The sequence below is a fragment of the Pristiophorus japonicus genome, chromosome 17 (assembly GCF_044704955.1).
Source record: "Pristiophorus japonicus isolate sPriJap1 chromosome 17, sPriJap1.hap1, whole genome shotgun sequence".
Lineage (NCBI taxonomy): Eukaryota > Metazoa > Chordata > Chondrichthyes > Pristiophoridae > Pristiophorus > Pristiophorus japonicus.
In genome coordinates, this window is record NC_091993.1 from 12,377,554 (window position 1) to 12,404,763 (window position 27,210).

The window sequence follows — 27,210 nt, forward strand, 5'->3', positions numbered from 1 at the left end:
AACAAACAGCCGTGTGCCTGGTGGAGCGAGAAGAATCGGTCGCTTGTTTAGCGAACATAAATGGAAAAAATTAATAACCCTGCATATACACATTGTTTACATGATCTTTATAGCTAAAGAAAACCACAAGTTCCAGCTTCACATTGCTTTGATGGTTTAGACAAAACAAAACATGAGTTTTTGCCTTCAAAGCTTTGTGTTGCTCAGGAAAGGGGCTGAAATTATAAACAGCAGGTCCGGCCACATTCTGTGAACATAAAAGATTCCAAGAGTTGTAGACATAGATGCATGCTGGGAATTGTAACCTACGACCTTATCGTCAGCCAGTAGGAATGGCCCTGGGAAACCCATGAACTGAAGGCTCAGCCATCAGCGGTTTCTAACAGAAAGCATTGTTTGACATATACTTCTCATATTTTTAATGTGACAAACTAATTGCTAAGTTTAGAGATCATCCAAAATCGCAGTTGAAAGGATCAAAAAATATTTGCAGCAATTTATTTTTAAAGTGATAGATTTTGTTCGGCTGCCAATTGCTTTCTCGGATATTGTTATCATTCATTGGACGCTCATGTCTATGTGTTGCCTTCTTATGACTGGTATGTTCTTTACCCATTCAGCTGTGAGGGACAGAAATTTTGTATTCAGAACACAGAAATCAAATGCAAGGGTGGCACAAAATTTGCATGAGTTACACAGTGTGATGCCAGACTGTCACAGAAAGTGTGATGGACAAAATGTGCATCTAGATGTAGACTCTACTCCTCTTAATTCAAAGTTACTTATTTCAAATGATCTGATCATTAACACTTTATAGCTCTAAATTCCTACTTTCCTTCATTATTTATGTTGTTTAATTCATCAATTAAATAAGTTTGAATTATCTGGAGTGGACTATATACTAGTACACTCCCATGGCATTGCTCACGTAATGTCAGGTGATGGGCTGTTTTGTTAGAACAGGTGTGTTAGATCATGTAATGCATAATGTTACAGCAGATTTATGTCCCTTTAAAAGGCCACTATGTCCAATTGTTATTCAGAAAATAAAGCCTCAGGTCAGTCAGAGTTTAATTGTGCAAGGCGAGGGCAATCAGAGTTTAATTGTCTTTTATGCTCATAATCTATGAAAAAATATCTGGGCCTGCCTTCCTGTCTGTTTTTGTTTTAAAGTCAGATTACTGATATTCTGACTGCTGTATTAGTTTTTTAAAATTGTTGCAAGAAATTGACGAAGAGCTAATCAACTGCATGACATTTATCTATAAGTGTGACACATGAGTGTGGTATACGAAGTGTGATTGGATGGTCAGGAAATGCAAATACATGCACAGCTAATTAACAAAGCTTTGTTTTTGCTTTTGTACCACAATTGAGAGCTGTTTTGATAAACCAGATTAACTGTACTGTGTCCTTGGCACTAATTATCAATTAATCACTATTCCAATACTGTAATGTATGTAGCTCCACGCTGTGGATGTACTGCGTTACTGCAGCTAATGCTGTTTAATAAACAGTCAGGTCACCTCCACAGGAAGTTCCAGACCTGCAGCCATCATACAGGCTGTGTGTTAAGTGTGCTCTTGAAGATATCACATTGGCAACGAGAATGGAGATGTAATCGGATAATACAAAGCTGAAATTTTTGTTGGTGAAGAATTCAGCCAACCTTCAGAGAGACTGAGAGCTTCTCTGTTTTTGAAAACAGCTACAAACGCGAGGTAAATTACGAGCAGATTTGGTAAACTGCCAGAGTCAAAATGGCTGCCCCCATGGGAGCCATGGGACATGTGGGGACATTTCAACAGGACCAGGAAAATTTCAGAGCGTATGTGTTTCGGCTAGAAATATTTTTCACTGCATAGAATATGATCGAAATTCTTGATGAAAACCAGAACCGGGCGGTGTTGGAAAAAAAAAGCTATATTCTTAACTGAGACTGGGCCCAAGTTGTATGGAGCACTGATAAATTTGCTTGTGCCTGACAAGCCAAAGGATACAACGCTGAAACAGGTTCTTTAGAACAATATTACAGCCCTGTTCCGTTAGAAATTGCTGAAAGTTATCGTTTCAGAATATGAAACCAGAAGGCCGAAGAAAATATCAGTACACTGTAGAAACATAGAAAATAGGTGCAGGAGTAGGCCATTCGGCCCTTCGAACCTGCACCGCCATTCAATGAGTTCATGGCTGAACATGAAACTTCAGTACCCCATTCCTGCTTTCTCGCCATACCCCTTGACCCCCCTAGTAGTAAGGACTACATCTAACTCCTTTTTGAATATATTTAATGAATTGGCCTCAACAACTTTCTGTGGTAGAGAATTCCACAGGTTCACCACTCTCTGGGTGAAGAAGTTTCTCCTCATCTCGGTCCTAAATGGCTTACCCCTTATCCTTAGACTGTGACCCCTGGTTCTGGACTTCCCCAACATTGGGAACATTCTTCCTGCATCTAACCTGTCTAAACCTGTCAGAATTTTAAACGTTTCTATGGAGATCCCCTCTCATTCTTCTGAACTCCAGTGAATACAAGCCCAGTTGATCCAGTCTTTCTTGATATGTCAGTCTCGCCATCCCGGGAATCAGTCTGGTGAACCTTCGCTGCACTCCCTCAATAGCAAGAATGTCCTTCCTCAAGATAGGAGACCAAAACTGTACACAATACTCCAGGTGTGGCCTCACCAAGGCCCTGTACAACTGTAGTAACACCTCCTTGCCCCTGTACTCAAATCCCCTCGCTATGAAGGCCAATATGTCATTTGCTTTCTTAACCGCCTGTTGTACCTGCATGCCAACCTTCAATGACTGATGTACCATGACACCCAGGTCTCGTTGCACCTCCCCTTTTCCTAATCTGTCACCAGATAATAGTCTGTCTCTCTGTTTTTACCACCAATGTGGATAACCTCACATTTATCCACATTATACTTCATCTGCCATGCATTTGCCCACTCACCTAACCTATCCAAGTCACTCTGCATTAAAAAAGCTAATGATTCACTGTAATTTCGGAGATTTTCAGAACCGAGCATTGCAAGACTGCTTTGTTTGTGGGATGAAAAATGATTTGATCAGAAGTTAGTTATTGACGGTGCCTGACTTGACTTTTGATGTAGCTGGTCAGACAGCTAGGTCGATGAGCATGGCCAACTAATATTCCCAAGAATTTCATATTAATTTCAGTCATCAGACAACCGAGGTGAATTGCCTGCAGGTTCAAAGTAAAGGGCGGTGGGGCCCCAAAGTCTCAGAAACTGGAAATGGGAACAGAACATTGACGTCCTGCTATTGGTGCCTGGGACAACACATTCCGCTCAAAGTTGTCCATATGTGAAGGCAGTGATTCTTCTGTAGAAAAACTGGGCATCTCGCAAAAGCATGTCAACTGAAGGGTAAACCAGCTTTGAAAGCGATGAGTAGAAATCCCCAGAGACTACATAGCACGGAAGAACAACAACATGACAAGGAGATGTTAGAGCTAAACATCATCAGGAGCATGAGGTTAACGGACAGCGATTCGAAAAGTATAATAATCCACATAGATGTTGTGGGATTCAAGATACCCATTGAAATCGACACTGGTGCATCCATGAGTGTAGTACCGGAGTCGCTATAACTCGGCAAATTGTGTGATTTCCCATTGGAGAAAGCCAAGATAGAGCTGCGAGGCTACTCGGGAGAGAACATTCTGGTGGTAGGTCGTATCACCGTTCCTGTGAAATACAAGGATCAAGTTCAGAGCTTGCCTCTAATAGTAGTGGCAGGAGACAAGCCTGCTTACTAGGAAGAAACTGATTGGGATCACTGAAGCTGGATTGGAGTGAGATTTTTCGTGTTGAAACGAGATTTGCGGTAAAGGATGATGTCATCAAGAAATGGACAGTCCGATCCAAGGCTTCAAGGCAAGTGTCAGGGTACAGAAGGAAGCTAGATCAGTTTACTGCAAGTCACGTTCCATACCATATGCACTCAAGGAGAAAAGTTGAGCAAGAACTCAAAAGACTAGAGATTGAGAACATTATTTCTAAGATAGATCGATGTAATTGGGCTACACCCATTGTTGTTGTACCTAAGTCCGATGGGAAGGTAAGATTGTGTGGTGATTATAAAGTAACCGTAAACCAGGTTCTAGGAGGGTACTGTCCCCAAGACATTGCCAAATATAGAAGATTTGTTCACAACACTGAGGTGGTCAGATCTTCTCAAAGTTGGATCTTACGAATGCCTACTTACAGTTTGAACTAGAGTCGTCCAAGTCATGTTTGACTATAAATACTCGTCTAGGCCTATATCAATGGAATAGGCTACCGTTTGGAGTGTCTTCCACCCCTGCCATATTCCAAGGGGCGATGAACCAGATTTTGCAAGGTATTGAAGGTGTAGTATGTTATTTAGATGACATACTAATTTCAGCACCAAATAGGCAAATTCATAACAGATTGAATGAAGTCCTCAGATGGCTAGAGAAGTACAGAGTACGAGTGTCTGCTCGCAAGTGTGTTATTTCAAAACTCAGTGGAGTACTTAGGGTACAGAGTAGACAAAGATGGTTTACATCCAACCAAAGGGAAAGCTGGATGCAATCAGAAATGCACCCACTCCCAAGAATGCTACTGAACTTACGCGATTATTTGAGTCTTTTGAACTATTATGGGAAGCTCCTACCAAATTTGGCTACAGTATTACATCCACTGAATGAACTTTTGAAAAAACAGATTCTTTGGAAGTGGTCAAAAGAATGCAATACAGCATTCAAGGAGAGTAAAAGCAAATTGGTAGAGAGCACCATGTTAGTTCACTATGACATTATCTAAGGAGATCAAGCTAGCATGTGATGCCTCTCCGTATGTAGTTGGGGCAGTAATCTCATGTATTAAGTAGTGGGGAGGACAGACCAATTGCTTTTGCTTCATGCACGCTCAGTGCCAGTGAGAGTAATTATGCGCAAATCCAAAGGGAAGCTTTGGCATTCATTTTTGGGGTCAAGAAGTTCCACAAATACTTATATGGTCATAAGTTTACTCTCGTTATGGACCATAAGCCCCTGACAGCAATCCTCCATCCAAAGTCCCCAGTTCCAACATTAGCTGCAGCCCGAATACAGAGATGGGCTTTGGTTTTGTCAGCATATACATATCATATTGAATACAGACGATCAGCTGATCATAGTAATGCTGATGCGGTGTCTAGATTGCCTTCCCCATCACAAGTTACATCCGATAGGGAAGAGGTGTTCTACTTTTCATAAGTTGATGAACTGCCAGTCACAGCTGAAGAGATTGGTAGAGCAACCAAACATGACCCAGTTATGTCAAAGGTGTATGATTATATTGCAAACGGATGGTCAAACCATTCTTCATTCGTAGGAATGAATTGTCAATAAAGGTTGTATTATGTGCGGTGCAAGGATGGTTATACCAAATAAATTCCAGTCCAAATTATTAGACCTCCATGACCAGCACCTGGGAATGTGCTTGAGCAAGAGTTTTGCATGCAGTTACTTATGGTGGCCAGGTCTTGATAAAGATATAGAGTACATCGTGAGTCAATGTACGACATGTCAATCGGTAAGCAAGCAACCACCATCAGTACCATTACAGCCATGGAAATAGCCTCCCAGGGTGTGGCAAAGGCTACATATTGATTTTGCTGAGCTAGAAGGACAACAATTGTTCATTGTGATTGATAGCCATTCGAAGAGAGTCGAGGTGTTTCCAATGTGGAAAATAACAAGTAAAACATTAGACATTTTGCGAAGATTATTTTCTTCATTTGACCTCCCAGAAGAAATTATTTTGGCTAATGGACCACAATTTCATTAAGAATTTGCACAGTTCACAAGCAAAAATGATGTGAAACATAGCAAGGTTCCACCATACCACTCTGCTTCAAATGGTACAAATTGTAAAACGTGCCCTCAAACAAATGTTGGATCCAAATCCAAACAAACAACAATTGTCATTGGACCACAAATTGGCTAATTTTCTAATAACGTATCGTAATACGCCTCACACAACTACTGGTAGAACACCAGCAGAGTTGTTTCTCAAACAACAGACACGAACCAGATTCTCATTGTTAAAACCAAATTTGGCACAGTCCATAGAAGAGACACAATCAAGGCAGAAAGAGAATCATAAGAACATAAGAATTAGGAACAGGAGTAGGCCATCTAGCCCCTCGAGCCTGCTCCGCCATTCACAAAGATCATGGCTGATCTGGTCGTGGACTCAGCTCCACTTACCCGCCCGCTCCCCATAACCCTTAATTCCCTTATTGGTTAAAAATCTATCTATCTGTGATTTGAATACATTCAATGAGCTCACCTCAACTGCTTCCTTGGGCAGAGAATTCCACAGATTCACAACCCTCTGGGAGAAGAAATTCCTTCTCAAATCAGTTTTAAATTGGCTCCCCCGTATTTTGAGGCTGTGCCCCCTAGTTCTAGTCTCCCCGACCAGTGGAAACAACCTCTCTGCCTCTATCTTGTCTATCCCTTTCATTATTTTAAATGTTTCTATAAGATCACCCCTCATCCTTCTGAACTTCAACGAGTAAAGAACCAGTCTACTCAATCTATCATCATAAGGTAACCCCCTCATCTCCAGAATCAGCCTAGTGAATCGTCTCTGTACCCCCTCCAAGGCTAGTATATCCTTCCTTAAGTAAGGTGACCAAAACTGCACACAGTACTCCATTGGCCTCACCAATATCCTCTACAGTTGCAGCAGGACCTCCCTGCTTTTGTACTCCATCCCTCTTGCAATGAAGGCCAACATTCCATTCGCCTTCCTGATTACCTGCTGCACCTGCAAACTTAACTTTTTGGGATTCATGCACAAGGACCCCCAGGTCCCTCTGCACCTCAGCATGTTGTAATTTCTCCCCATTCAAATAATATTCCCTTTTACTGTTTTTTTTCCCCCCAAGGTGGATGCCCTCACATTTTCCAACATTGTATTCCATCTGCCAAACCTTAGCCCATTCGTCTAAATCTCTTTGCAGCCTCTCTGTGTCCTCTACACAACCCACTTTCCCACTAATCTGTGTGTCATCTGCAAATTTTGTTACACTACACTCTGTCCCCTCTTCCAGGTGATCTATGTATATAGTAAACAGTTGTGGTCCCAGCACCGATCCCTGTGGCACACCACTAACCACCGATTTCCAACCCAAAAAAGGACCCATTTATCCCAACTCTCTGCTTTCTGTTAGCCAGCCAATTCTCGATCCATGCTAATACATTTCCACTGACTCCGCGTACCTTTATCTTCTGCAGAATCATGATAGAGGTAGAGTAAAAGATAGAAGTGTGATATTAAATCAGATGGTGAGTGTGAAGAACCATCACCATAAATGGGTAAAGTGGTTACCAGGAAGAGTGGTGAAGATATGCGGTCCTCGCACATATTTAGTCAAGATGTTTGATAATGGGCAGGTTAGGTTTGTTCATATTGATCATATTTTCCCCACAGACATGAAAGTAGTTGAAGGCAGGAATGATTCAATTATTTCTGACTCATCAGATAGTTTTGATACACCAGTCGCATATCCTACATCCAATGTACTGGAAACAAATCCAAGAGAAAGTCAAAATGCAAGTCTGAGTCAAAGTCAGGAAAACAAACAGTCTGAAGTGAGAGAGAGAGAGAGAGTTCAAATGGAAATCAAGGGCATCCCTTGGAGGAAAACTTTCCTCAGGATCAGCCTCAAATGAGTTTAAATTCAACACCATGTTTGGAAGGTTCTGTTCGAGAGTGAAGGTGTCCTCTTTGAAACAGAAAAGTGGCTAAGCTTGATTTGTACATATGTCAAAATAAGTCCATATCCTTTGTTATGTATAAGCATGCAAGTTATGTATAATGATTGTTTGTTATAATAACTTCTTCATTAAGGAGGGAGAAGTGTAATATATGTAGCTCCACACTGTGAATGTACTGTGTTACTGCAGCTAGTGCTGTTTAATAAACAGTCAGGTCACCTGACAGGAAGGAGGCTTCCACAGGAAGTTCTGGACCTGCAGCCATCCTACAGACTGTGTTTTAAGTGTGCTCTTGAAGATATCATAAATACCAAGAAATTGAAGGAAAAAAACTCGGTGAATATAGAAACAAAAAAATAACTTTCATCTCTGACTTAAATTACGCACATGCAATCTACTCACCATCATCTACTGTTGTCAGAAAACATATGGATAAACATGCTGTTGTCAGAAAACATATGGATAAACAACATGCAACTTCTAAAGTCTAAAACAAATCAATATTGTGGCTTGGAGTATTCTCTCAAGATGTCTGTTTCGAGAGAGAAAATAAATGCAATACACTGCATGATCTGTGCATTAAATGTGTTTACCAATTGCTTTTCAGCCTGTGTTTTTTGAAGTTATTTGGAATGAGATTACAAAATCAACTCAGTTCAGCATACTGTTTGACTGCACTGATTGCAGACAATTGGTCTTTTTAAAATATTCATATAAAAATCAGACAACTTTAGTTGCTCATCACAGGCTAAAGTAACACATGCGAGCAAGCAGACATTTGGATTTGCAGAGTGTAAAGTTCTCATGCATACCTTTAAGATAGTTTAAATCTGTTTTCCATTACAAATGAATCTAGTTTGAGTCATTAGTTTGTAGTTAATTGTTCTCACTGGGTAAAGCCTCAATCGCCCCTCCCCTAATAAAAATTAGTGCTAAACTTTAAAAATTATAAACAAAAGAAAACTTACTTACTCTCACAGTGTAAAGTGCGCCAGAGCCTAGAACATCGTCCCGGGGATGCAGCGAGCCTTTGGCCGGTCTGTTTGCCGAATGAATGTCACGGGCCCATTCCTCGCTCACGGAGTGCCCCCCTCCGAACTGCATTGTGCTTGTGGTCACCTTCCCGAGGTCCTGTTTGGGGGGAGAGGATGCAGAAAGGCAGCTGGTTAAGTCAAGAGCCGAGGAAGGGGAGAGAGTCTGGGCGCTAAAGGTGTTGGTCAGTTTCACTCGGGGTATTTCTCTTGCGCCCAGCGAAAAGCTTTTGAGGCCAAGCAAGCTAGCCGGGTTGGACAGTTTAAGGTTTGCCATTCTGGGAATGAAGGTGCACAGAGTGGTTGAAATGTCCTCGGTTTCGGATGCAAGTTCAGCGGCTGGGGAGCAAGGAGACGAAGAGGTGGAGGAGTTCTTGACCCTTAGAGAAGCATTGGCCGTTGCTTCGTCTAAAGATGTCAAAGAGTCGTTTCTGAAACGACTGTACTTTGCCCTGTGAAGCATGCCCGGCTGTGTGAAAATTCCTTCTACATATGGTGTGTGTCCTGTGAAACTGCAGCGAATACGTTCTCTCATAGCCTACTGCTGTTAACCGGATCCTGCTCCAAGCCTTTCCAATTCAAAAAGTACCCCGGTACTGGCAGAGGGTTTCAGCGGCGTGTCGATAACATCCCGTTTCTGATGTTGGCACAGTAAATTACAAATGGAAAAAATAAAGATACTGCTGTCCTGCATCGCCGGCCGTTCCCCGGTGCCCGCAGAAACGACCAGACTGTAAACGGTGCAACTGTTGGATCACCCTGCTTTAAATGCGAGGGCACTGGGAGGGAAGGATTGGCGTCTGCCTGCGAAAGCTGCTGCAACGGAATCAGCTCGGAATCCCATTGACTGCTCTCTCCATTGTCCCCGAAATCCAGCCCAGAGTGAGCGGTGCGATAACCTTGAAACAGGCAGATGGGTTTAATCGCCTTGCACACTTCAAAAAGCGCCAGGCTGGATTGCCCTCCTCTCCCCCCCCCCAAAAAAAAGTCTCAGCTATCGGGATGAGCGCCTTCTGCACCTCGCCCCCACTCTTTGCTTCCCGAGATGTGTTCCAACAACAAAAAAAAACTGAACGACAGGATTCCGTAAAACCCGTCCTCTTCAATGGCACTGCAAAGATTTCCCCCTCGCAGACAGAAACAAGCTGACACCTCTCTACATGTCCCTCCACACACTGCAGTCAGCTACACACAATAGTTACTCTGGGCTCGGAAGTTACCAGCCCGAGTACACAGCGGTGCGCTAGGTGGACGGAGACGATATGGGGAGCTGTTGGAATTTTTATGAATGAACTTTTATGAATGAGTTTTCTCGCGGTGCACATGCTAATAAATCTGTAAATGAAGTGTAGATTGCTGTAATTGACTGACAATCCCTGGGGTGGTTTCCTCTCATCCAATCAGCAAAAAGCTTTCTGACTCATGCACCACAAATACTCAAAACGACCAGCACTCCACATTTACCCATCTGCATGTATTTTTTTTTTATAAAAACGAACTCTTTCCAGAAACAGCAGAATAAAAGGACACGGCACAAAACGAGACAGCTGGGAATTTGCGTTCGGTGAAAAGGAGGGTTAAAGTCGCGCTGCAATTTCAAGCGGTAAAAGATCAGACCTGGCGCTGAGCCGACACGTGGAAATACGGTACTGATCCCATGGGGGAAAAGTGATGCATCTTTCTGGGAGCTGGGAGTTTTTTTATTGACTGTTGGTTCAATCTCCGGTCTGCTGTAACTTCCTGAGCCTATCAAATTTACTCTGAAGGCATAATGAAAACTGCGAGGCGGCCAAGCACACAGGAAGCCAGGGTTTGAGTGGGCAGGCAGGGATACAAATTAATCTGGTTTTGTTCGTATAACTTTCAAATTTAGTAAAATATTGATAGTTAAACCATCAGAAGACGATTTCACTCGGACCCGCCTCTTCCTGGTGTGAATCACAAAAATGACGTGCATGGCTGGGTAATTATGCTGTACAATCTGCAACCACGCAGGTCATTAAAGAATGAAAGCTTTCTCGACGGAGGTCTGCAGATATGACAGGAAGAGATTATGGAAATCAGAGAGTGGCCATAGATTCTCCATTTGGGCCCCAACAGAGATTGTGCCAGCTGTGGCTCAGTGGGTAGCACCGGGGACTTTGAGCACATAAATCTAGGCTGACACTCCAGTGCAGTCCTGAGGGAGTGCTGCAATGTAGGTGGTGCCGTCTTTCAGATGAGACGTTAAACCGAATTCCCATCTGCCCTCTCAAGTGGACATAAAAGATCCCATGGTGCTATTTTGAAGAGCAGGGGAGTTATCCCTGGTGTCCTGGTCAATATTTCGCCCTCAACATCACTAAAACAGACTCATGAGGTCATTATTACATTGCTGTTTGTGGGAACTTGCTGTGCGCAAATTGGCTGCCGCGTTTCCCGCATTACATCAGTGACTACACTCCAAAAGTACTTCATTGGATGTAAAGTGCTTTGAGATGTCCGGTGGTTGTGAAACGTGCTATATAAATGCAAGTCTTTCTTTCCCAACACTCCTCTCTTTAAAAAAAAGTCTGAAATAAATGTTATCTTAATTAATGAACTGCTGCTGAAATTGCACCTTAATAACCAATGCTTCACGAGAATGTAATGTAATGAAAAACTAGGAGTCAATCAAAAACTAGGCTCAGGAGATTGCAGTAGACCAGAGATTGGACCGACAGTCAATACAAAATGCCTCCCATAACGATCCTTCAATGTTCGTCAAGCAATTACTGAACTGCCTGAGTGCCTCTCTCAGGGAATGGGAAGCTTTTTCTATTTTGTCACCCATTCAATGTTGGTGTTGTATATCCCTAGGCCATCATCAGCCATGGACACAGATTGCATGCAGAAATAAGCTTCCTCTACTTTGCCCCAACAATGCTCTTTTAGACTGTGCTCATTTTCCTCTCCCACACCAGCTCTGTACTGTGGGCATGTACTCACTAGCATCTTTGAGACTGTCCAAGCTCATTTTGTTGACAAGAAGAAAATAATTTCATTTTGCCAGTCTGGGCTGAATTAAAATCCAGGTCCCACTATTAACTCGCTGACCATATAGTCTCCCCATTTACCTTCCTTTTTTAGAATTCTTTTAAGTCAGCAGGGGAGAGGAGAGAGAGTTAGACCACCCTGAGTCCCATTATACCTCTGGGTTATGATATAGGAGAGGTTTGGTGCCAAGATAGTATTTGTAATTCCAATATGATTAACGCATACTTATATTTTCATGTGTTAAGTGCTTCCATTATGTATTTTATACATTAATATGCATTGATTGAGATAATGAAATACTCTACAAGACATGGTGGTTTAATGAATCCTATGTTGCAGAGACCAAGGGGTAGGGAGTGGAGAGTCATATGCGAGGGCAGATGGCAAGATGGAATCTGAAGATGTTTTGGATGGACGATATTCTGCAATTTCCCTTGATTAGGTTTAGGGATCTGGAGGTATTATGCAGAACTTCCTATTCTATCATTTCCTATTTGTAATATTTACCTTAAAACCTTTGAATTAAAAAAAATACACGATGCCTCAGAATGTACTGTGAAGCTGTAGCTCAATCTTTGGTTTACAATTATGCTAATTATGGTTTATGATATCATTCAATCACTGTGTCTGCGTTACATATAGAACAACAGATGCCTGAAAATGTGTTTCCAAGGATGTAACACAATCACGGGGCTCAGATGATGCCATTAATTGTGAGTGTGAAACTGACGTGGTTCATTAAGTTCTCTGATCAGCTTCAGAAGACACTCAGACATCTGCAGTTTTATATAATGTGCGCAATTGCACTATCCTTGAGCTGTTTGAAAAGCCCAATTTCGTTTTCCTGCATGACTCTGAGATGCTTTCTGCCTCCTTTGATGCTGGCAGCACAAAGCTGATTACAATATTATTAGTGACATTCAGATGCAAGAAATGAAGGTGACTAAGGCTTAGATGAAAGCAAGTACCATCACATGAGTAGCACTACAGGCTGTAATTACAAGGTTGTTTCTTGCAGTGATTTCTTGGATTTTTCCGCATTTGTGAAAATCACGCCAAAATTGTTCATCTATGCTGTTGCATTGTGTCAGCTGTGGCTCAGTGGGTAGCACTCTCGCCTCTGAGTCAGATGGTTGTGGGTTCAAGTCCCACTCCAGGGACATGAGCACAAAAATCTAGGCTGACACTCCATTGCAGTACTGAGGGAGTGCTGCACTGTGGGAGATGCCGTCGTCCTGATGAGGCGTTAAACTGAGGCCCCGTCAGCTCTCCCAACTGGACGTAAAAGATCCCATGGCACTATTTAGAAGAAGGACAGGGGAGTTATCCCTGGGTGCCCTGGCCAATATATTTATCCCTCAATCAACATAACAAAAAAAACAGATTATCTGGCCATTATCACATTGCTGTTTGTGGAAACTTGCTGTGTACAAGTTGGCTGCAGTTTTTCCCACATTACAACAGTGACTACACTCCAAAAGTACTTCATTGGCTGTAAAGCGCTTTGAGATCTGCCATGACTCACAATAATAAAAGAAAGAATAAACCTTTATTTATATATCGCCTTTAACATCCCCAGGACATCCCAGGGACTTCACAACCAATGGGTTCTTTTCAAGTATAGTCACTGTTGTAACTGCGTGAGAACACCAGCAGCGGGTTGGGGCCATAAAAGGAGCGGAGGTCCGGCGGCCATGGATAGCGTGGAGACATACCACTCCAGGGAGCAGCGCGAGCTGGTGCAGGAGGGTGACGGCAGCGAAGAGTGACGTCATCAAGGTCCAGGTCGGTGATTGGAGTGTGGGCAGATAGAGCTGGAGGGGCGAGTGACTGTGGAGGGATGTGATGGAGCCCAGGAGAGGCATGAGTTCGGGGCCAGGGGCCATCGGGCATCACGGACCAGCCCACACTGTGATATGTGTGCGCACTAGCTCCGTGCAGCAGAGTAGGTCTCCAGTCGTCTTGGTTAACCCTTGCCACTGGACTAAGACCTAGCTCTGTCAAGCCCGGGTGGTGGCTGGTGTGCAACGGTCACCCCACGTTAAAAAAATCCTCGCACAGGCATCTTCCACTCTTCAAGATGTAGTTCAGGATCCGGAATATTAGGTCCTTCATTGAAACACCTGTGAACTCATCATATTTTTGGCATGGAAGCAAGTCATCCTCGTTTCGAGGGATTGCCTATGATGATGATGATGAGGTAGGCAAACACAGCAGCCAATTTGCACACAGCAGTGTCCCACAGACACTGAATGAGATGAATGATTAGTTAAACTGTTGGTTGAGGGATAAATATTGGTCACGTTACCTGGGGAATGTGTCTATTCTTCTTCAAATAGTGCCCCAGAATCTTTAATAATCTAAGATGGTGCATGTGAACCTTTCTTGGTTCTTTCAGGTGGTGCCTGTGGACAGCCCATGTCCCACCGCTGTATGGATCACGGCTTGCTGCACCTTGATCTTTGTTCCCAGTTTCAGGTCATGCCCTTCATTACTCTGTCCTCCAGGCTTTCAAGTGCAGCATACGCTTTCACTTTTGTTTGGTCAATAAACAACATGACCATGTCTTGGATCTGCTCTGTAACCTTATCTTGCACTTGACAAGATGTGAAAGTCACCTCAGTTAGCACAGAACCCACACTGACTCAAGGATACAACATCTGCTGAGATTGTAGTGAGGAGCGTGTTCAAGAGCATCAGGCAATAATCTTTCTGGTGCTTACAAGGCAGGTTCCCCCAAACATGTTATAATTTTACTGGTCTTCGATTCCTGATTCTATATGTGCGTGGTCATTGGGTGAGGAGAGGGTCACAATCAGATGTGATGGGCCCCATGGGTGAATAGCCTGACAATACTCACTAACTAGTTTCGCACGTGAAGGATGGCCAGTAAGGTGAGGTAACAGGATTGCACTATATCTCACTATATCCCAGCATGAATCATCATATTGAGAGAGGAGTGTTCAGGAGAGAAAATCTGAAGAAAGACTTGAGGCAAAATAGAAATTGAAAAGACAAGGACAATTGGGACAGGGACAATTGGAAGTAGGGCAATTGGGACATGCAAATAGGTCACCCTTATGACTTTTTTTAGTCTCCCATCAATCACACATTTGGTCTTCTTTGGGTATGGTGCTGATTCCATTCTCAGTGCTGAACAGCCAGTGTCTGTAGACATATACTGTAATAGTGTGACACACAACATGCACAGTCCCCAGACTCTCCCCACCCCAAGATATGTATTCCCGTATCCCTCCCCCCCCCCATAATCTTCTCCCCTGAAGGCGCTAATTTTTCCTGGATAAAGTTCTATGGCCACTGGCAGTTCTCCAGTACCTTGCTGAAGTCTCCATTTTTCACGTGAATGTTGGCAATATATATAAAGAACACCACAGCCAAGTCGAATCCTGTCCTTGCTCAGTTACGGTACACTTTTCAGCAGGAATCACTGGTAGTGATCAGTGGCGGAAACCCTGGTCCATTTTGCTCTTCCCTATCCCAGTAAAGGCCAATTGTAGTGCCCCGTACTCCTGTCGCAGCTGAGTCCAGCTTAGTCAACACAGATTGGGTATTGAATCTGAGATTTTCTGGCCTGTATGGATTACAACTACACTGATTGATGTCTTCTAGATCATTTCATTGTGAGTGGCAATAATTAGTGCTTCTCAAACTGGAGTGGTTCCATGCTGCCTTTGAAATCCATGGGGATTAACAAACAAAGCACGTATAAGGGTAGGAAATAAGTTGCAAATATAACTTTACAAAATAATGATTACACACCCACTGATTTCTCTCAGAAATTGAGTTCTTTTTCTCACAGCAGATGTAAAGGCCAGGCATTAACTAAGAATTTGAAACTGTTTTAAAAATTCTAATTATGTTAAAATAATGGATTCCTGGGAAAGAATTAAAGAACATAAGAACATAAGAATTTGGAACAGGAATAGGCCATCTAGCCCCTTGAGCCTGCTCCGCCATTCAAAAAGATCATGGCTGATCTGGCCATGGATTCAGCTCCACTTACCCGCCCGCTCCCCGTAACCCTTAATTCCCTTATTGGTTAAAAATCTATCTATCTGTGACTTGAATACATTCAATGAGCTAGCCTCAACTGCTTCCTTGGGCAGAGAATTCCACAGATTCACAACTCTCTGGGAGAAGAAATTCCTTCTCAACTCAGTTTTAAATTGGCTCCCCCGTATTTTGAGGCTGTGCCCCCTAGTTCTAGTCTCCCTGACCAGTGGAAACAACCTCTCTACCTCTATCTTGTTTATCCTTTTCATTATTTTAAATGTTTCTATAAGATCACCCCTCATCCTTCTGAACTCCAACGAGTAAAGACCCAGTCTACTCAATCTATCATCATAAGGTAACCCCCTCAACTCCAGAATCAGCCTTGTGAATCGTCTCTGTACCCCCTCCAAAGCTAGTATATCCTTCCTTAAGTAAGGTGACCAAAACTGCACGCAGTACTCCAGGTGCGGCCTCACCAATACCCTGTATAGTTGCAGCAGGACCTCCCTGCTTTTGTACTCCATCCCTCTCGCAATGAAGGCCAACATTCCATTCGCCTTCCTGATTACCTGCTGCACCTGCAAACTAACTTTTTGGGATTCATGCACAAGGACCCCCAGGTCCCTCTGCACCACAGCATGTTGTAATTTCTCCCCATTCAAATAATATTCCCTTTTACTGTTTTTTTTTCCAAAGTGGATGACCTCATATTTTCCGACATTGTATTCCATCTGCCAAACCTTAGCCCATTCGCTTAACCCATCCAAATCTCTTTGCAGCCTCTCTGTGTCCTCTACACAACCCGCTTTCCCACTAATCTTTGTGTCATCTGCAAATTTTGTTACACTACACTCTGTCCCCTCTTCCAGGTCATCTATGTATATTGTAAACAGTTGTGGTCCCAGCACCGATCCCTGTGGCACACCATTAACCACCGATTTCCAACCCGAAAAGGACCCATTTATCCCGACTCTCTGCTTTCTGTTAGCCAGCCAATTTTCTATCCATGCTAATACATTTCCTCTGACTCTGCGTACCTTTATCTTCTGCAGTAACCTTTTGTGTGGCACCTTATCGAATGCCTTTTGGAAATCTAAATACACCACATCCATCGGTACACCTCTATCCACCATGCCCGTTATATCCTCAAAGAATTCCAGTAAATTAGTGAAACATGATTTCCCCTTCATGAATCCATGTTGCGTCTGCTTCATTGCACTATTCCTATCTAGATGTCCCGCTATTTCTTCCTTAATGATAGCTTCAAGCATTTTCCCCACTACAGATGTTAAAGGCAACAGATTGAGCTGACAAAAGACATGGGCTTGTTTTGAAGGACAATTGAGTCTTTCAACAGTGTTACTCCAGACTATCAGTGATTAAACACTAAAACAAGGAAGAATATCCAAGGGCAAATTTGGTTGACATTCAACTGTAAAGTTTCCCTTAATAATTGGTAAATATTTGTTACCGATCCATTTTGTTTCTCTACTGAAGATGAAGAGCTGTATTACTCAGCAATACCCGGCTAGTGTTACATAGAAACATAGAAAATAGGTGCAGGAGTAGACCATTCGGCCCTTCGAGCCTGCACCACCATTCAATAAGATCATGGCTGATCATTCACCTCAGTACCCCTTTCCTGCTTTCTCTCCATACCCCTTGATCCCTTTAGCCGTAAGGGCCATATCTAACTCCCTCTTGAATATATCCAATGAACTGGCATCAACAACTCTTTGCGGTTGGGAATTCCACAGGTTAACAACTCTCTGAGTGAAGAAGCTTCTCCTCATCTCAGTCTTAAATGGCTTACCCCTTATCCTTAGATTATGTCCCCTGGTTCTGGACTTCCCCAACATCGGGAAGGGCCTAGTTTTCCAGCTACTTTTGGAGTTTGCCGGTGTGCTGATGAATGTGAGGATCTCGTCGTCAACCTTCCCATGAATCTCAAGAAATTGCTGGATTTGCGCCGTAAATACAAATTAAACTTGCTGCAGAAAGTTAGGGCTGCTATTTCACAGCGTAAGGAAACTGTTAATGGGGTGATTAATGGTCCTGACATGCTACTCAACCTTGGAGGCCCAGAAAAGTAACAATTGAAATTGTGGTGTCTCACTCCTGCAGGTAGTAAATTGTTCTTAGAGCTTTAAAAAAATGTCTCTTACTTTTCATTTCTGTCTCTTTTCTCTCTCTCTTAATCCAATCTTTATTTCCCTCTCTATTTCTTTTTCTGTATCTAATTTGACTCTAATTCATCCTATATTCCTGCTCTGTCATTTGCTCTGTTTCATTCTTAATCCTTAAATTTAATTGGTTAAGGAGATAGCTGTTGGTTCCATCGTTCACCAAGGTCCCAGATGCCCTGTTGACCTCGCCGCACCATTAGCAACTTAGACTTCCAGCAATTTGCAGCGTAAAGATAATTGCAGTTGAAGGGTGAAGAAAAAAGTCCAATTTACGCCGTTCACCACGAGATGCCCCACTCCTTCAAATTCTGGGCAAAGTTATTATCTGCATGAACATCTTTGCGTCCTGTGCATGCGTGCGTCGGACCCACCCCTTTTTGTGCATGCGCATCCAATCCCCTTCTGCGCACGTGCGCTGTCATCGAGGTCCAGCCACACATGCACAGTACCCCCACAGCTGCGGCTGCAGTGCAGCATGGGTCAAGCTTTGTTCAGCTCCGTGGGACAAGGCCCGTCACTGGATCCATGGGGAGAAGAGAGGATTGAAAGGGGAGAGAGGGAATTGGAGGGTGAGAGGTGGGGGTGGGGTTGGGGGGGCAAGAAAGAGGGAATCAGAGGGGGAAGAGGGAATCGGGGAGAGAGAGGGACTCGGAGGGGAGATAATCGTAGGGGGAGCGCAATGTATGCACCTATGAGTATGCTTATAGGTTTGTTGAGCTGTTGAGTTGTAAGTGACTTAGCCAGTCACGCGATGTCCACAAGACTCAATAAAACCCCAGCCAGTTGGGTTCGGGGGATCCACGATGAGGCAGGTGGTTGTGAGCCTAGTGGATGAACTGGCAATGTGTAGTGTGATTGTTAAACCTTTACTAATAAACCAACTAGTTCTTAATAGCATTGTGTTGCTATGAATTCTTAAGCAAGGAACCCATGAAGCAAATACATTACAGGGAGGAGAGGGACTCGGAGGGAGAGAGGGAGCGGGGAGAGAGCGGGAATTGGAGGGAGGGAGGAGGAGAGAGAGGGAATCTGGGAGAGCGAGGGGGGGGGAATCGGAAGGGAGAGGGTGGAGAGAGGGACTTGGAGGGAGAGCAGGTGATCAATGTGTACCTTCTCAGGTCCCACTGTGCAGCAGGCAGTGGAAATCATAGGACTATATTTTACATTCTGTGCAAAGTCACAAAAGTTTATCACCACCCCCCCCCCACAATGTTAGAATGCTAAATATATTTGCAGTCGCCAACAAGTGTTCCCCATTTTATTTTTTATGCGCTGTTACTATTTGTTTGTGACCTTGGTGCAATGTCCATATTGAGTGCATACAGGAGACATCTGTTGCTATTAATTGCGCTGTATGTACAACTTAGTATCCAATTGGAAAGCACAGAAAGGTCTTTTCAAATACGAAATATTGAATCATATTTCTGAGGCTCTCATAGCCAGACCAACATAAAATTATAGATGCCCCTAGATCCACTACCAAATGCAGATGACTGTAGAGGCAAAGAAACACGTTACTTCGGTCTAGTTAGAGACTTTTAACATCTATTTTTATTACCAATTTAAAAAAAAAAAAAAATTTTTTAGGTGTTTTACAGCTTTCATTTCTAACAACTGAAACTAGAAAGAAAATCAAGGGGAAACAATTAGAGCTAAAAAAAAAACAGGATAAGTTCAGAGAAACTAGGTTAAAAATTATTTTTTCAATTTTGGACAGTATTAAACCTTAAGAAAACAAGCAAGAGACTAACAAGGCAGTTAAATTAAATGAGTCATTATACAGTCACCAAGCATACAGGAGGTAGAAAGATATTCCGTTTTCATTAAAACGGAAATGAGGAGGAATTTCTTCTCTGAGGGCGAAAAAGGCAAATGTCTCGCTACAGAGATGGCGAGATCTCTCTGGGCAGCTTTATTGAGGGCCAGGGGCAACCACCTTTGATTCACCGCTAGCCACAAATTCCCGGCCAATATTTTCATCCTTACAATTTCCAATTATACAATTCGAATTTCTAGAACAGCAAGATATATATTTTATTATGGAGAAATTAACATTTTTGGCATTGATGCCTTTTGAATGTGTAATTGACCAATTTCTATCTTTCTTTACAATCAGCTGTATTATGAGCTGTATTTACACTGCTTACAATGCTCATCATTTGCGTAACTGAATATTTTCAGGCAGTTTAAAACGCCACCATGTGGTTAGATATTGGAATGCATTTCATTAGTCGAGATTTCCCAGTTATAGCACTGATAATAATCCTTAAAATAACACTAATTGGAAAGGGCCACACTTTCCTCTCTTCCAGAATGCGAGTAAAACAGACATGAGCAACGAGTGATGTAACACTCCTACACATAACTAAACTAAACAAGGTGTTCGCCATGGCTCAGTGGTAGCTCTCGCACCTCTGAGTCAGAAGGCTGTGTGTTCAGGCTGGTGCACAAAATCTCGGCCGACAACTCAGTGCAGTGCTGAGCGAGTGCTGCGCTGTTGGAGATGTCGTCTTTCGGATGAGACGTTAAACCGGGACCCCGTCTGCCCTCACAAGTGGACCTAAAAGACCCCACGGCACTATTCTGAAGAAGAGCAGGGGAGTTCTCCCCGGTGTCCTGGCCAATATTTATCCCTGAACTAACCACTAAAACCGGTCATTATCTCCTTGTTGATTGTGGGAGCTTGCTGTGCGCAAATTGGCTGCCACATTTCCTACATTACAACAGCGACTACACTTCAACATTGGCTGCAAAATTGGTCATCTTGAAAGGCTCTCTTAAATGCAAGTTCTTTCGAACAAAAACAACTTGAATTTATAGAGCAACTTTAATGTAAATAAAACCTTCTAAGACATTTCACAAATAAATGTAGATAACAGAGCTGCCAATTAAGAAAGATCAGGAGGGGCAACTGAAAGCTTGGCCAAAAAGTTGGGTTTAAAGAGGTTTATAAAAGGTGGAGAGAGAAGTGGAGTGGCGGGCAGGTTAGGGAGGGAGTTCCAGAGAGTAGGGCCAAGGTGGTTGAAGGCTCTGCTACCAATGGTGGGGGTGAAAGGGGATGGGGGATGATCAAAAGGCCAGAGTCTGAGGAATGGAAGGTGCAGGAGAGTAGTGCTTGAGGAGATTGTAGAGATAAGGGTAGGTCACGGCCATGGAGGGATCTATCACTGAGAATTCAAACTTTAATGAGTTGGAGGACATATAACCAGTGTCGGTCAATGAGAACAAGCTTGTTGACCGTGATTGGTGTCGCTCTCTGGATTTCTCTTCCTCCAAAATTAAGAAAGGTTGAGCAGGTTGGGCCTATACTCATTGGAGTTTAGAGAATAAGAGGTGATCTTATTGAAACGTATAAGATTCTAAGGGAGCTCGACAGGGTAGATGCAGAGAGGATGTTTCTCCTCATGGGGGAATCTAAAACTAGGGGGCAAAGTTTCAGAATAAGGGGTCGCCCATTTAAAAAGGAGACGAGGATGAATTTCTTCTCTCAGTGGGTTGTGAATCTTTGGAATTCTCTACCCCAGAAAACTGTGGAGGCTGGGTCAAGGAATATATTTACGGTAGAGATAGACAGATCTTTGAATGATAAGGGAGTCAACGCATATAGGTAGCAGGCAGGGAAGTGGAGTTGAGGCCAAGAACAGATCAGCCATGATCTGATTGAATGCTGGAGCAGGCTCGAGGGGCCAAATGGCCTACTCCTGATCCTATTTCTTATGTTCTTATGAACGTTAATTAATAGTGAGAGAAACCCTGATATTTTTTCTTGTTACGACCCCATTAAAGGTCACTATGAGGGGGCAAGATTTCGAAGTATGAGGACAACAGCGACAGAGGAGCTTTCTGTTCCAGAGCAGAGGTGCAGTGGCTATTACAAGGTATCCCGCAATGCAGCAACAGAAGGAGGAGAGGGCAGTCTGCGAGTGCCGATGGCAAAGTAGGCACATGAGTTGCAGCAGGTACCACTCCAGATAAAGAATCTACTGCAGCGTAGTCTGTAACCAGGGCACAATAGAAGAGAAGCATAAGAATACACTCGGGGTGGGGGAGGGAGGGGGGCTTGTGAAGGAGGTGTGCCGTTTATTGCAAGAAGGTAGCAATGATAACAACTTACATTTGTATAATACCTTTGAACCGAAAAGTGCCCCACACAGCAGAGAATGGATTGAAGAGCAGGTGAAGAATTAGAAGGGCGAACTGACTACATGACGAAAGGTTAGGTTTTGAGAAAGCTTTCAAAGGTGGGGGCACAAGTAGCATGGCAGAGGGCTTTAGGGATGGAGTTCCAGTGGTAGGCCCCAGATGCAAAACACCTTGCCACCGAGTGAACTGCAACAAGAGATGGGGCGCACAGGCGTCCCGAACTGAAATAGAATAGGGCACAGTTTGGGACATAGTGCTGGAGGAGGTTACAGAATTAGGATAGGGCTATAGAGGGACTTTCAAAGAAGGACTTTGAATTTGGTTAGTTGAGGGGGCAAAGAACCAGTGAAGGTAGCGACGATAGGGGTGATGGGCGAGCAGAGTTTTGGATGACTTTAAGGTTATACTCAGGAGACCAGCAAGCAGGCCTTTGAAGAAGTTAAGCCTTAAGTTAACACAATTATGGATAAGGGTTTCCGTGGCAGTGGGGGTGAGGCAGGGTGGAGACGAGCAATATTGCGGAACTGAAAGTAAATGGTCTTAGTGATAAATAAGATTTGGAGTTTGAAGCTCAGCTCATGATTAGACAGAACACTGAAGATCTGCTCAATCTGGTTCAATTTAAGCAAGCAGCTGGGAAGGGGGACATAGATAGGGACTGCTTCCATATTTTAATAATGTTGAGCGACTTTAATTTTTTACAGCATTTAATCAATAGAGGAAAGAAGGGAGACAGGAAGAAAAGAGCCATTCAGTGCCAAATGGATAGAAAACCAAAATTTAAAAGAAACATTTGCAATGATCTTACTGAGGCTCAACTTCGCTGGTCATAATACTCCATATCCGAATCAGCTGACCTCTGTTTCTCCGTGTGCAAAATAATACCCTAAAGCATAATTGCAAACTTGCAACATCACATATTTTTAGCAACTTAACTTTCTGGTGGTTTCCTGAAGAGCCAGTGGGTAATCAATGAGTGAGTTTCGTGTCCCACCCTAACATGATATTGTGGGTCCTGGTCACAGGGCTGCTCACTGTATATGGCAATCTGAAGACACCTGTGTGTGAGTCGAACCCTTGCCTGTTGGCCAACTGCACGGCACACATATATAATAAAGGCATTTCCTGCTGGTCTGAATTAATTCTTTCATGGGCCCAATCCTACGTTCAGGTTTGAGCAGACTGCAGTCCAGACAGTGCCCACCTTTCCCCATATCTTTTCATGTTTTTCCTTTCAGAATTATTTATTCATTTCCCCTTTTATAGCAGTTATGGGTTCCGTTTCCACCACTGTTTCTGGCAGGGTTTTCCACGGCCTCAAAGCCCCCTGCACAAAGAATTCTCCTAATCTCCCTCTTTGTTCTTTTGGTGATGATCTTATGCCCTCAAGTTGTCGACCAGTAGAAACAGATGTTACCCTATTTACCTCATCAAAACCTTTTGTAACTCTGAACACTTCCATCAGAACTAGTTTAACCTTCCACGTTTTGAATGAAGAGAGTTTCTCTAGTTCCTCTTCCTTCCTAAAGCCTCTAATTCCTTATAACCATCTTGGCCAATATCTTCTGAACCATCTCAATGGCCTTGAGATGCTCCTAAAGTAAGGTGTTCAAAACTGGACACAATGTTCTAACTGAGGCCTAACCAGTGATCTATTTTGGATTAGTGTTACCTCTTTACTTTTGTTTGCAGTATAGTGTATGAAATCATCGTAGGCAGTCCCTCGAAATCGAGGAAGACTTGCTTCCATTCTAAACGTGAGTTTTCAGGTGACTGAACAGTCCAATACGAGAATTACAGTCTCTGTCACAGGTGGGGCAGGCAGTGGTTGAAGGAAAGAGTTGGTAAGCAATCTGGTTTGCCGCACGCTCCTTCCGCTGTCTGTGCTTAATTTCTACAATGCTCTCGGCGACGAGACTCAGAGTGTTCAACGCCCTCCCAGATGCTCTTTCTCCACTTAGGGCAGTCTTGGGCCGGGGACTCCCAGGTGCTGGTGGGGATGTTGCACTTTATCAAGGAGGCTTTGAGGGTGTCCTTGAAGCGTTTCCTCTGCCCACCTCGGGATCGCTTGCTGCGTAGGAGTTCCAAGTAGAGCACTTGCTTGGAGAGTCTCGTGTCGGGCATGCTGACGATGTGGCCCACCCAACGGAGCTGATCGAGTGTGGTCAGTGCTTCGATACTGGGGATGTTGGCCTGAGCAAGAACACTGACACTGGTGCGTCTATCCTCCCAGTGGATTTGCAGGATCTTGCGGAGGCAGCACTGGTGGTACTTCTCCAGCGCTTTGAGTTGTCTACTGTATATGGTCCACATCTCTGAGCCATATAGGAGGGCGGGTATCACTACTGCCCTGTAGACCATAAGCTTGGTGCCAGATTTAAGGTCCTGGTCTTCTTACCGTCTCTTCCTCAGGCGATCGAAGTCTGCGCTGGCGCACTGGAGGCGGTGTTGGACCTCCTCATTGATGTCTGCCCTTGCTGATAACAGGCTCCCGAGGTATGGAAAGTGGTCCACGTTGTCCAAGGCTGTGCTGTGGATTTTGATGACTGGGGGGCAGTGCTGTGTGGCAGGGTCAGGTTGATGGAGGACCTTTGTCTTACGAATGTTTAGTGTAAGGCCCATGCTTTCGAACACCTCAGTGAAGATGTTGATGATGGCTTGGAGTTCAGCCTCTGAGTGTGCGCAGATGCAAGCGTCGTCCGCGTACTGTAGTTCGACGACAGAGGATGGGACGGCCTTGGATCTAGCCTGGAGGCAACGAAGATTGAACAGGTTCCCATTGGTTCTATAGTTTACTTCCACTCCAGCGGGGAGCTTGTTGAGAGTGAGATAATAAATGTATTCATGTAAAATTCCTCTATCTGCTTCTTTAATGCTGTGCTTAAATTGGCTGCTGCATTTCCTACATTACAACTGTGACGACACTTCAAAAATACTTTGTTGGCTGTAAATTACTTTGGGCCATCATGAGACTGTGAAAGGTGCTGTCGAAATGAAAGTTCTTTCTTTAATGGAGGCATCAACCGACTTGAAATCAATAAGTTAACACCTCTGTTAAAATGGCAGACAGAGGGATAAGCTACACATGAATTAAGACTAATACTGCAAACAGTAATTTTTTCTTGAAAACAATTTTTTTTAACCTCTTAAATATTTAACTGACCACCAAAGTTTACTAATATTCCAACATTAATGGCAGTCATACAGACAGTCCTCAGAAGATTGGTTACCTTATAATATTCTTAGTTTTAAATAGGTACATGATTGCTGATGTGTTTACAAACAGTGCAATTTGTATTTTATGTGGGTGTCGCTAATGGTGGGTGACAACTGAGTGGCTCGCTAGGCCCATTCAGAGTCAACCACATTGTTGTGGGTCTGGAGTCACACACAGGCCCAGACTAGGTAAGGCCAGCAGGTTTCCTTCCCTTAAGGACATTAATGAACCAATTGAGCTTTTGCGACAATCAAGTAGTTTTATGGTCATCATTAGTTTTTTTATTCTAGATTTATTTAATTAACTGAATTTAAATTCCACAGCTGTCGTGGTGGAATTTGAACTCAGATGCCTGCATCATTAGTCCAGCCTCTGGTTTACTAATCCAGCAACATTACCACTATGCCACCGTTTCCGTGTTATTGTACTATATGGTAAAGTATAAACTGCTCAATAAGTGAAAGAACAGAAGTAAAATGATTTGAATATTAATTTGATTGCTTTGTAAGTTGCTTTGCTTACTCAGTTTGGACTGTTCTGTATTGAACAGTTGTACAGGCTAGGATGGCCCCCCCCCATTGATTCGCACTCTGTGCTACGTGTCCTCAGCTGGGGCGATGATAACGATTCCACAATCAAGAGCAGTCATCATCATCATAGGCAGTCCCTCAGAATCGAGGAAGACTTGCTTCCACTCTAAAAATGAGTCCTTAGATGGCTGAACAATCCAATACGAGAACCATAGTCCCTGTCACAGATGGGACAGATCTTCTTCTTCTTCGGCGGTCTGAGCCGTTGAGGGAAGGGGTGGGTGGGACTGGTCTGCCGCACGCTCTTTCCACTGCCTGCGCTTGATTTCTGCACGTTCTCAGCAACGAGACATGAGGCCCTCCCGGATGCACATCCTCCACTTAGGGCGATCTTTGGCCAAGGACTCCCAGGGGTCAGTGGGGATGTTGCACTTTATCAGGGAGGCTTTGAGGGCGCCCTTGTAACGTTTCCTCTGCCCACCTTTGGCTCGTTTGGCGTGAAGGAGTTCCCGAGTAAAGCGCTTGCTTTGGGAGTCTCGTGTCTGGCATTCGAACAATGTGGCCTGCCCAGCGGAGCCGATCGAGTGTGGTCAGTGCTTCAATGCTGGGGATGTTGGCCTGGTCGAGGATGCTAATGTTGGTGCATCTGTCCTCCCAGGGGATTTACAGGATTTGCTGGGGTGATGAGAACGATTCCACAATCACTGGCAGTGGCTCTGCGCTAAATGGGGGCAAAACTCAGCATTTCATAATCGCTACCCAGTGAGGTGAGGGCAGGATCAGGCCAGGCTTTGATGCCCTCCATGTTCAAATAGTCTGCCAATGATCACCGGGCTGAAAAATGGGCGCATTAGCAGGGTGGATAATGCCTATGGGACCGTACCCCAGAATAGGTCAGTACCTTCAGAAAAGGAGGGAATCCAGAACAACATTTTGAAGAAATGGTAGTAATAGTTTTATTTTCCATTTTTTATGCTGCCTGCATCCAGTCAAGAGAACACGATTACTGATCCTCAGAAAGTTGATTAGAAATTTTTGGCTGTATTAAATTTTTACCTAACATGGAGCACATACCAGTGGTGTCTGCCTTTAACACACCGTATGGAGCACATATAGGTGGAGCAGGTGGTGAAATTGTGCCGTGCAATATAAACATACAAACATTGTAATCTAAATGGATTAAAGCCATTGTTAATCACCAGGAGTATTTTATACAAACCCAGTAACTAATTTTCATGCGAATATCACAGCACAATTTTCACCACATAACTATCTAATATTCAAGCCACAGGAATATCTTTGTAACAGG

General features: G+C 43.6%; 1 protein-coding gene across 2 annotated transcripts in view; it reads right to left on the reverse strand.

The window, feature by feature from the left end:
• LOC139228122 (SHC-transforming protein 1-like) overlaps positions 1-27,210 on the reverse strand; it is a 127,764-nt gene that overhangs the window by 90,716 nt on the left and 9,838 nt on the right. Inside the window, exon 2 of one of the 2 annotated variants that reach the window (XM_070859312.1) lies at positions 8,738-8,896. In XM_070859312.1, coding sequence (XP_070715413.1) covers positions 8,738-8,869 — 132 coding nt within the window. In that variant the 5' untranslated portion in view covers positions 8,870-8,896. Of the gene's footprint in view, positions 1-8,737; positions 9,479-27,210 lie in introns of those variants that run through there. The other variant, XM_070859311.1, reaches the window with a different exon arrangement.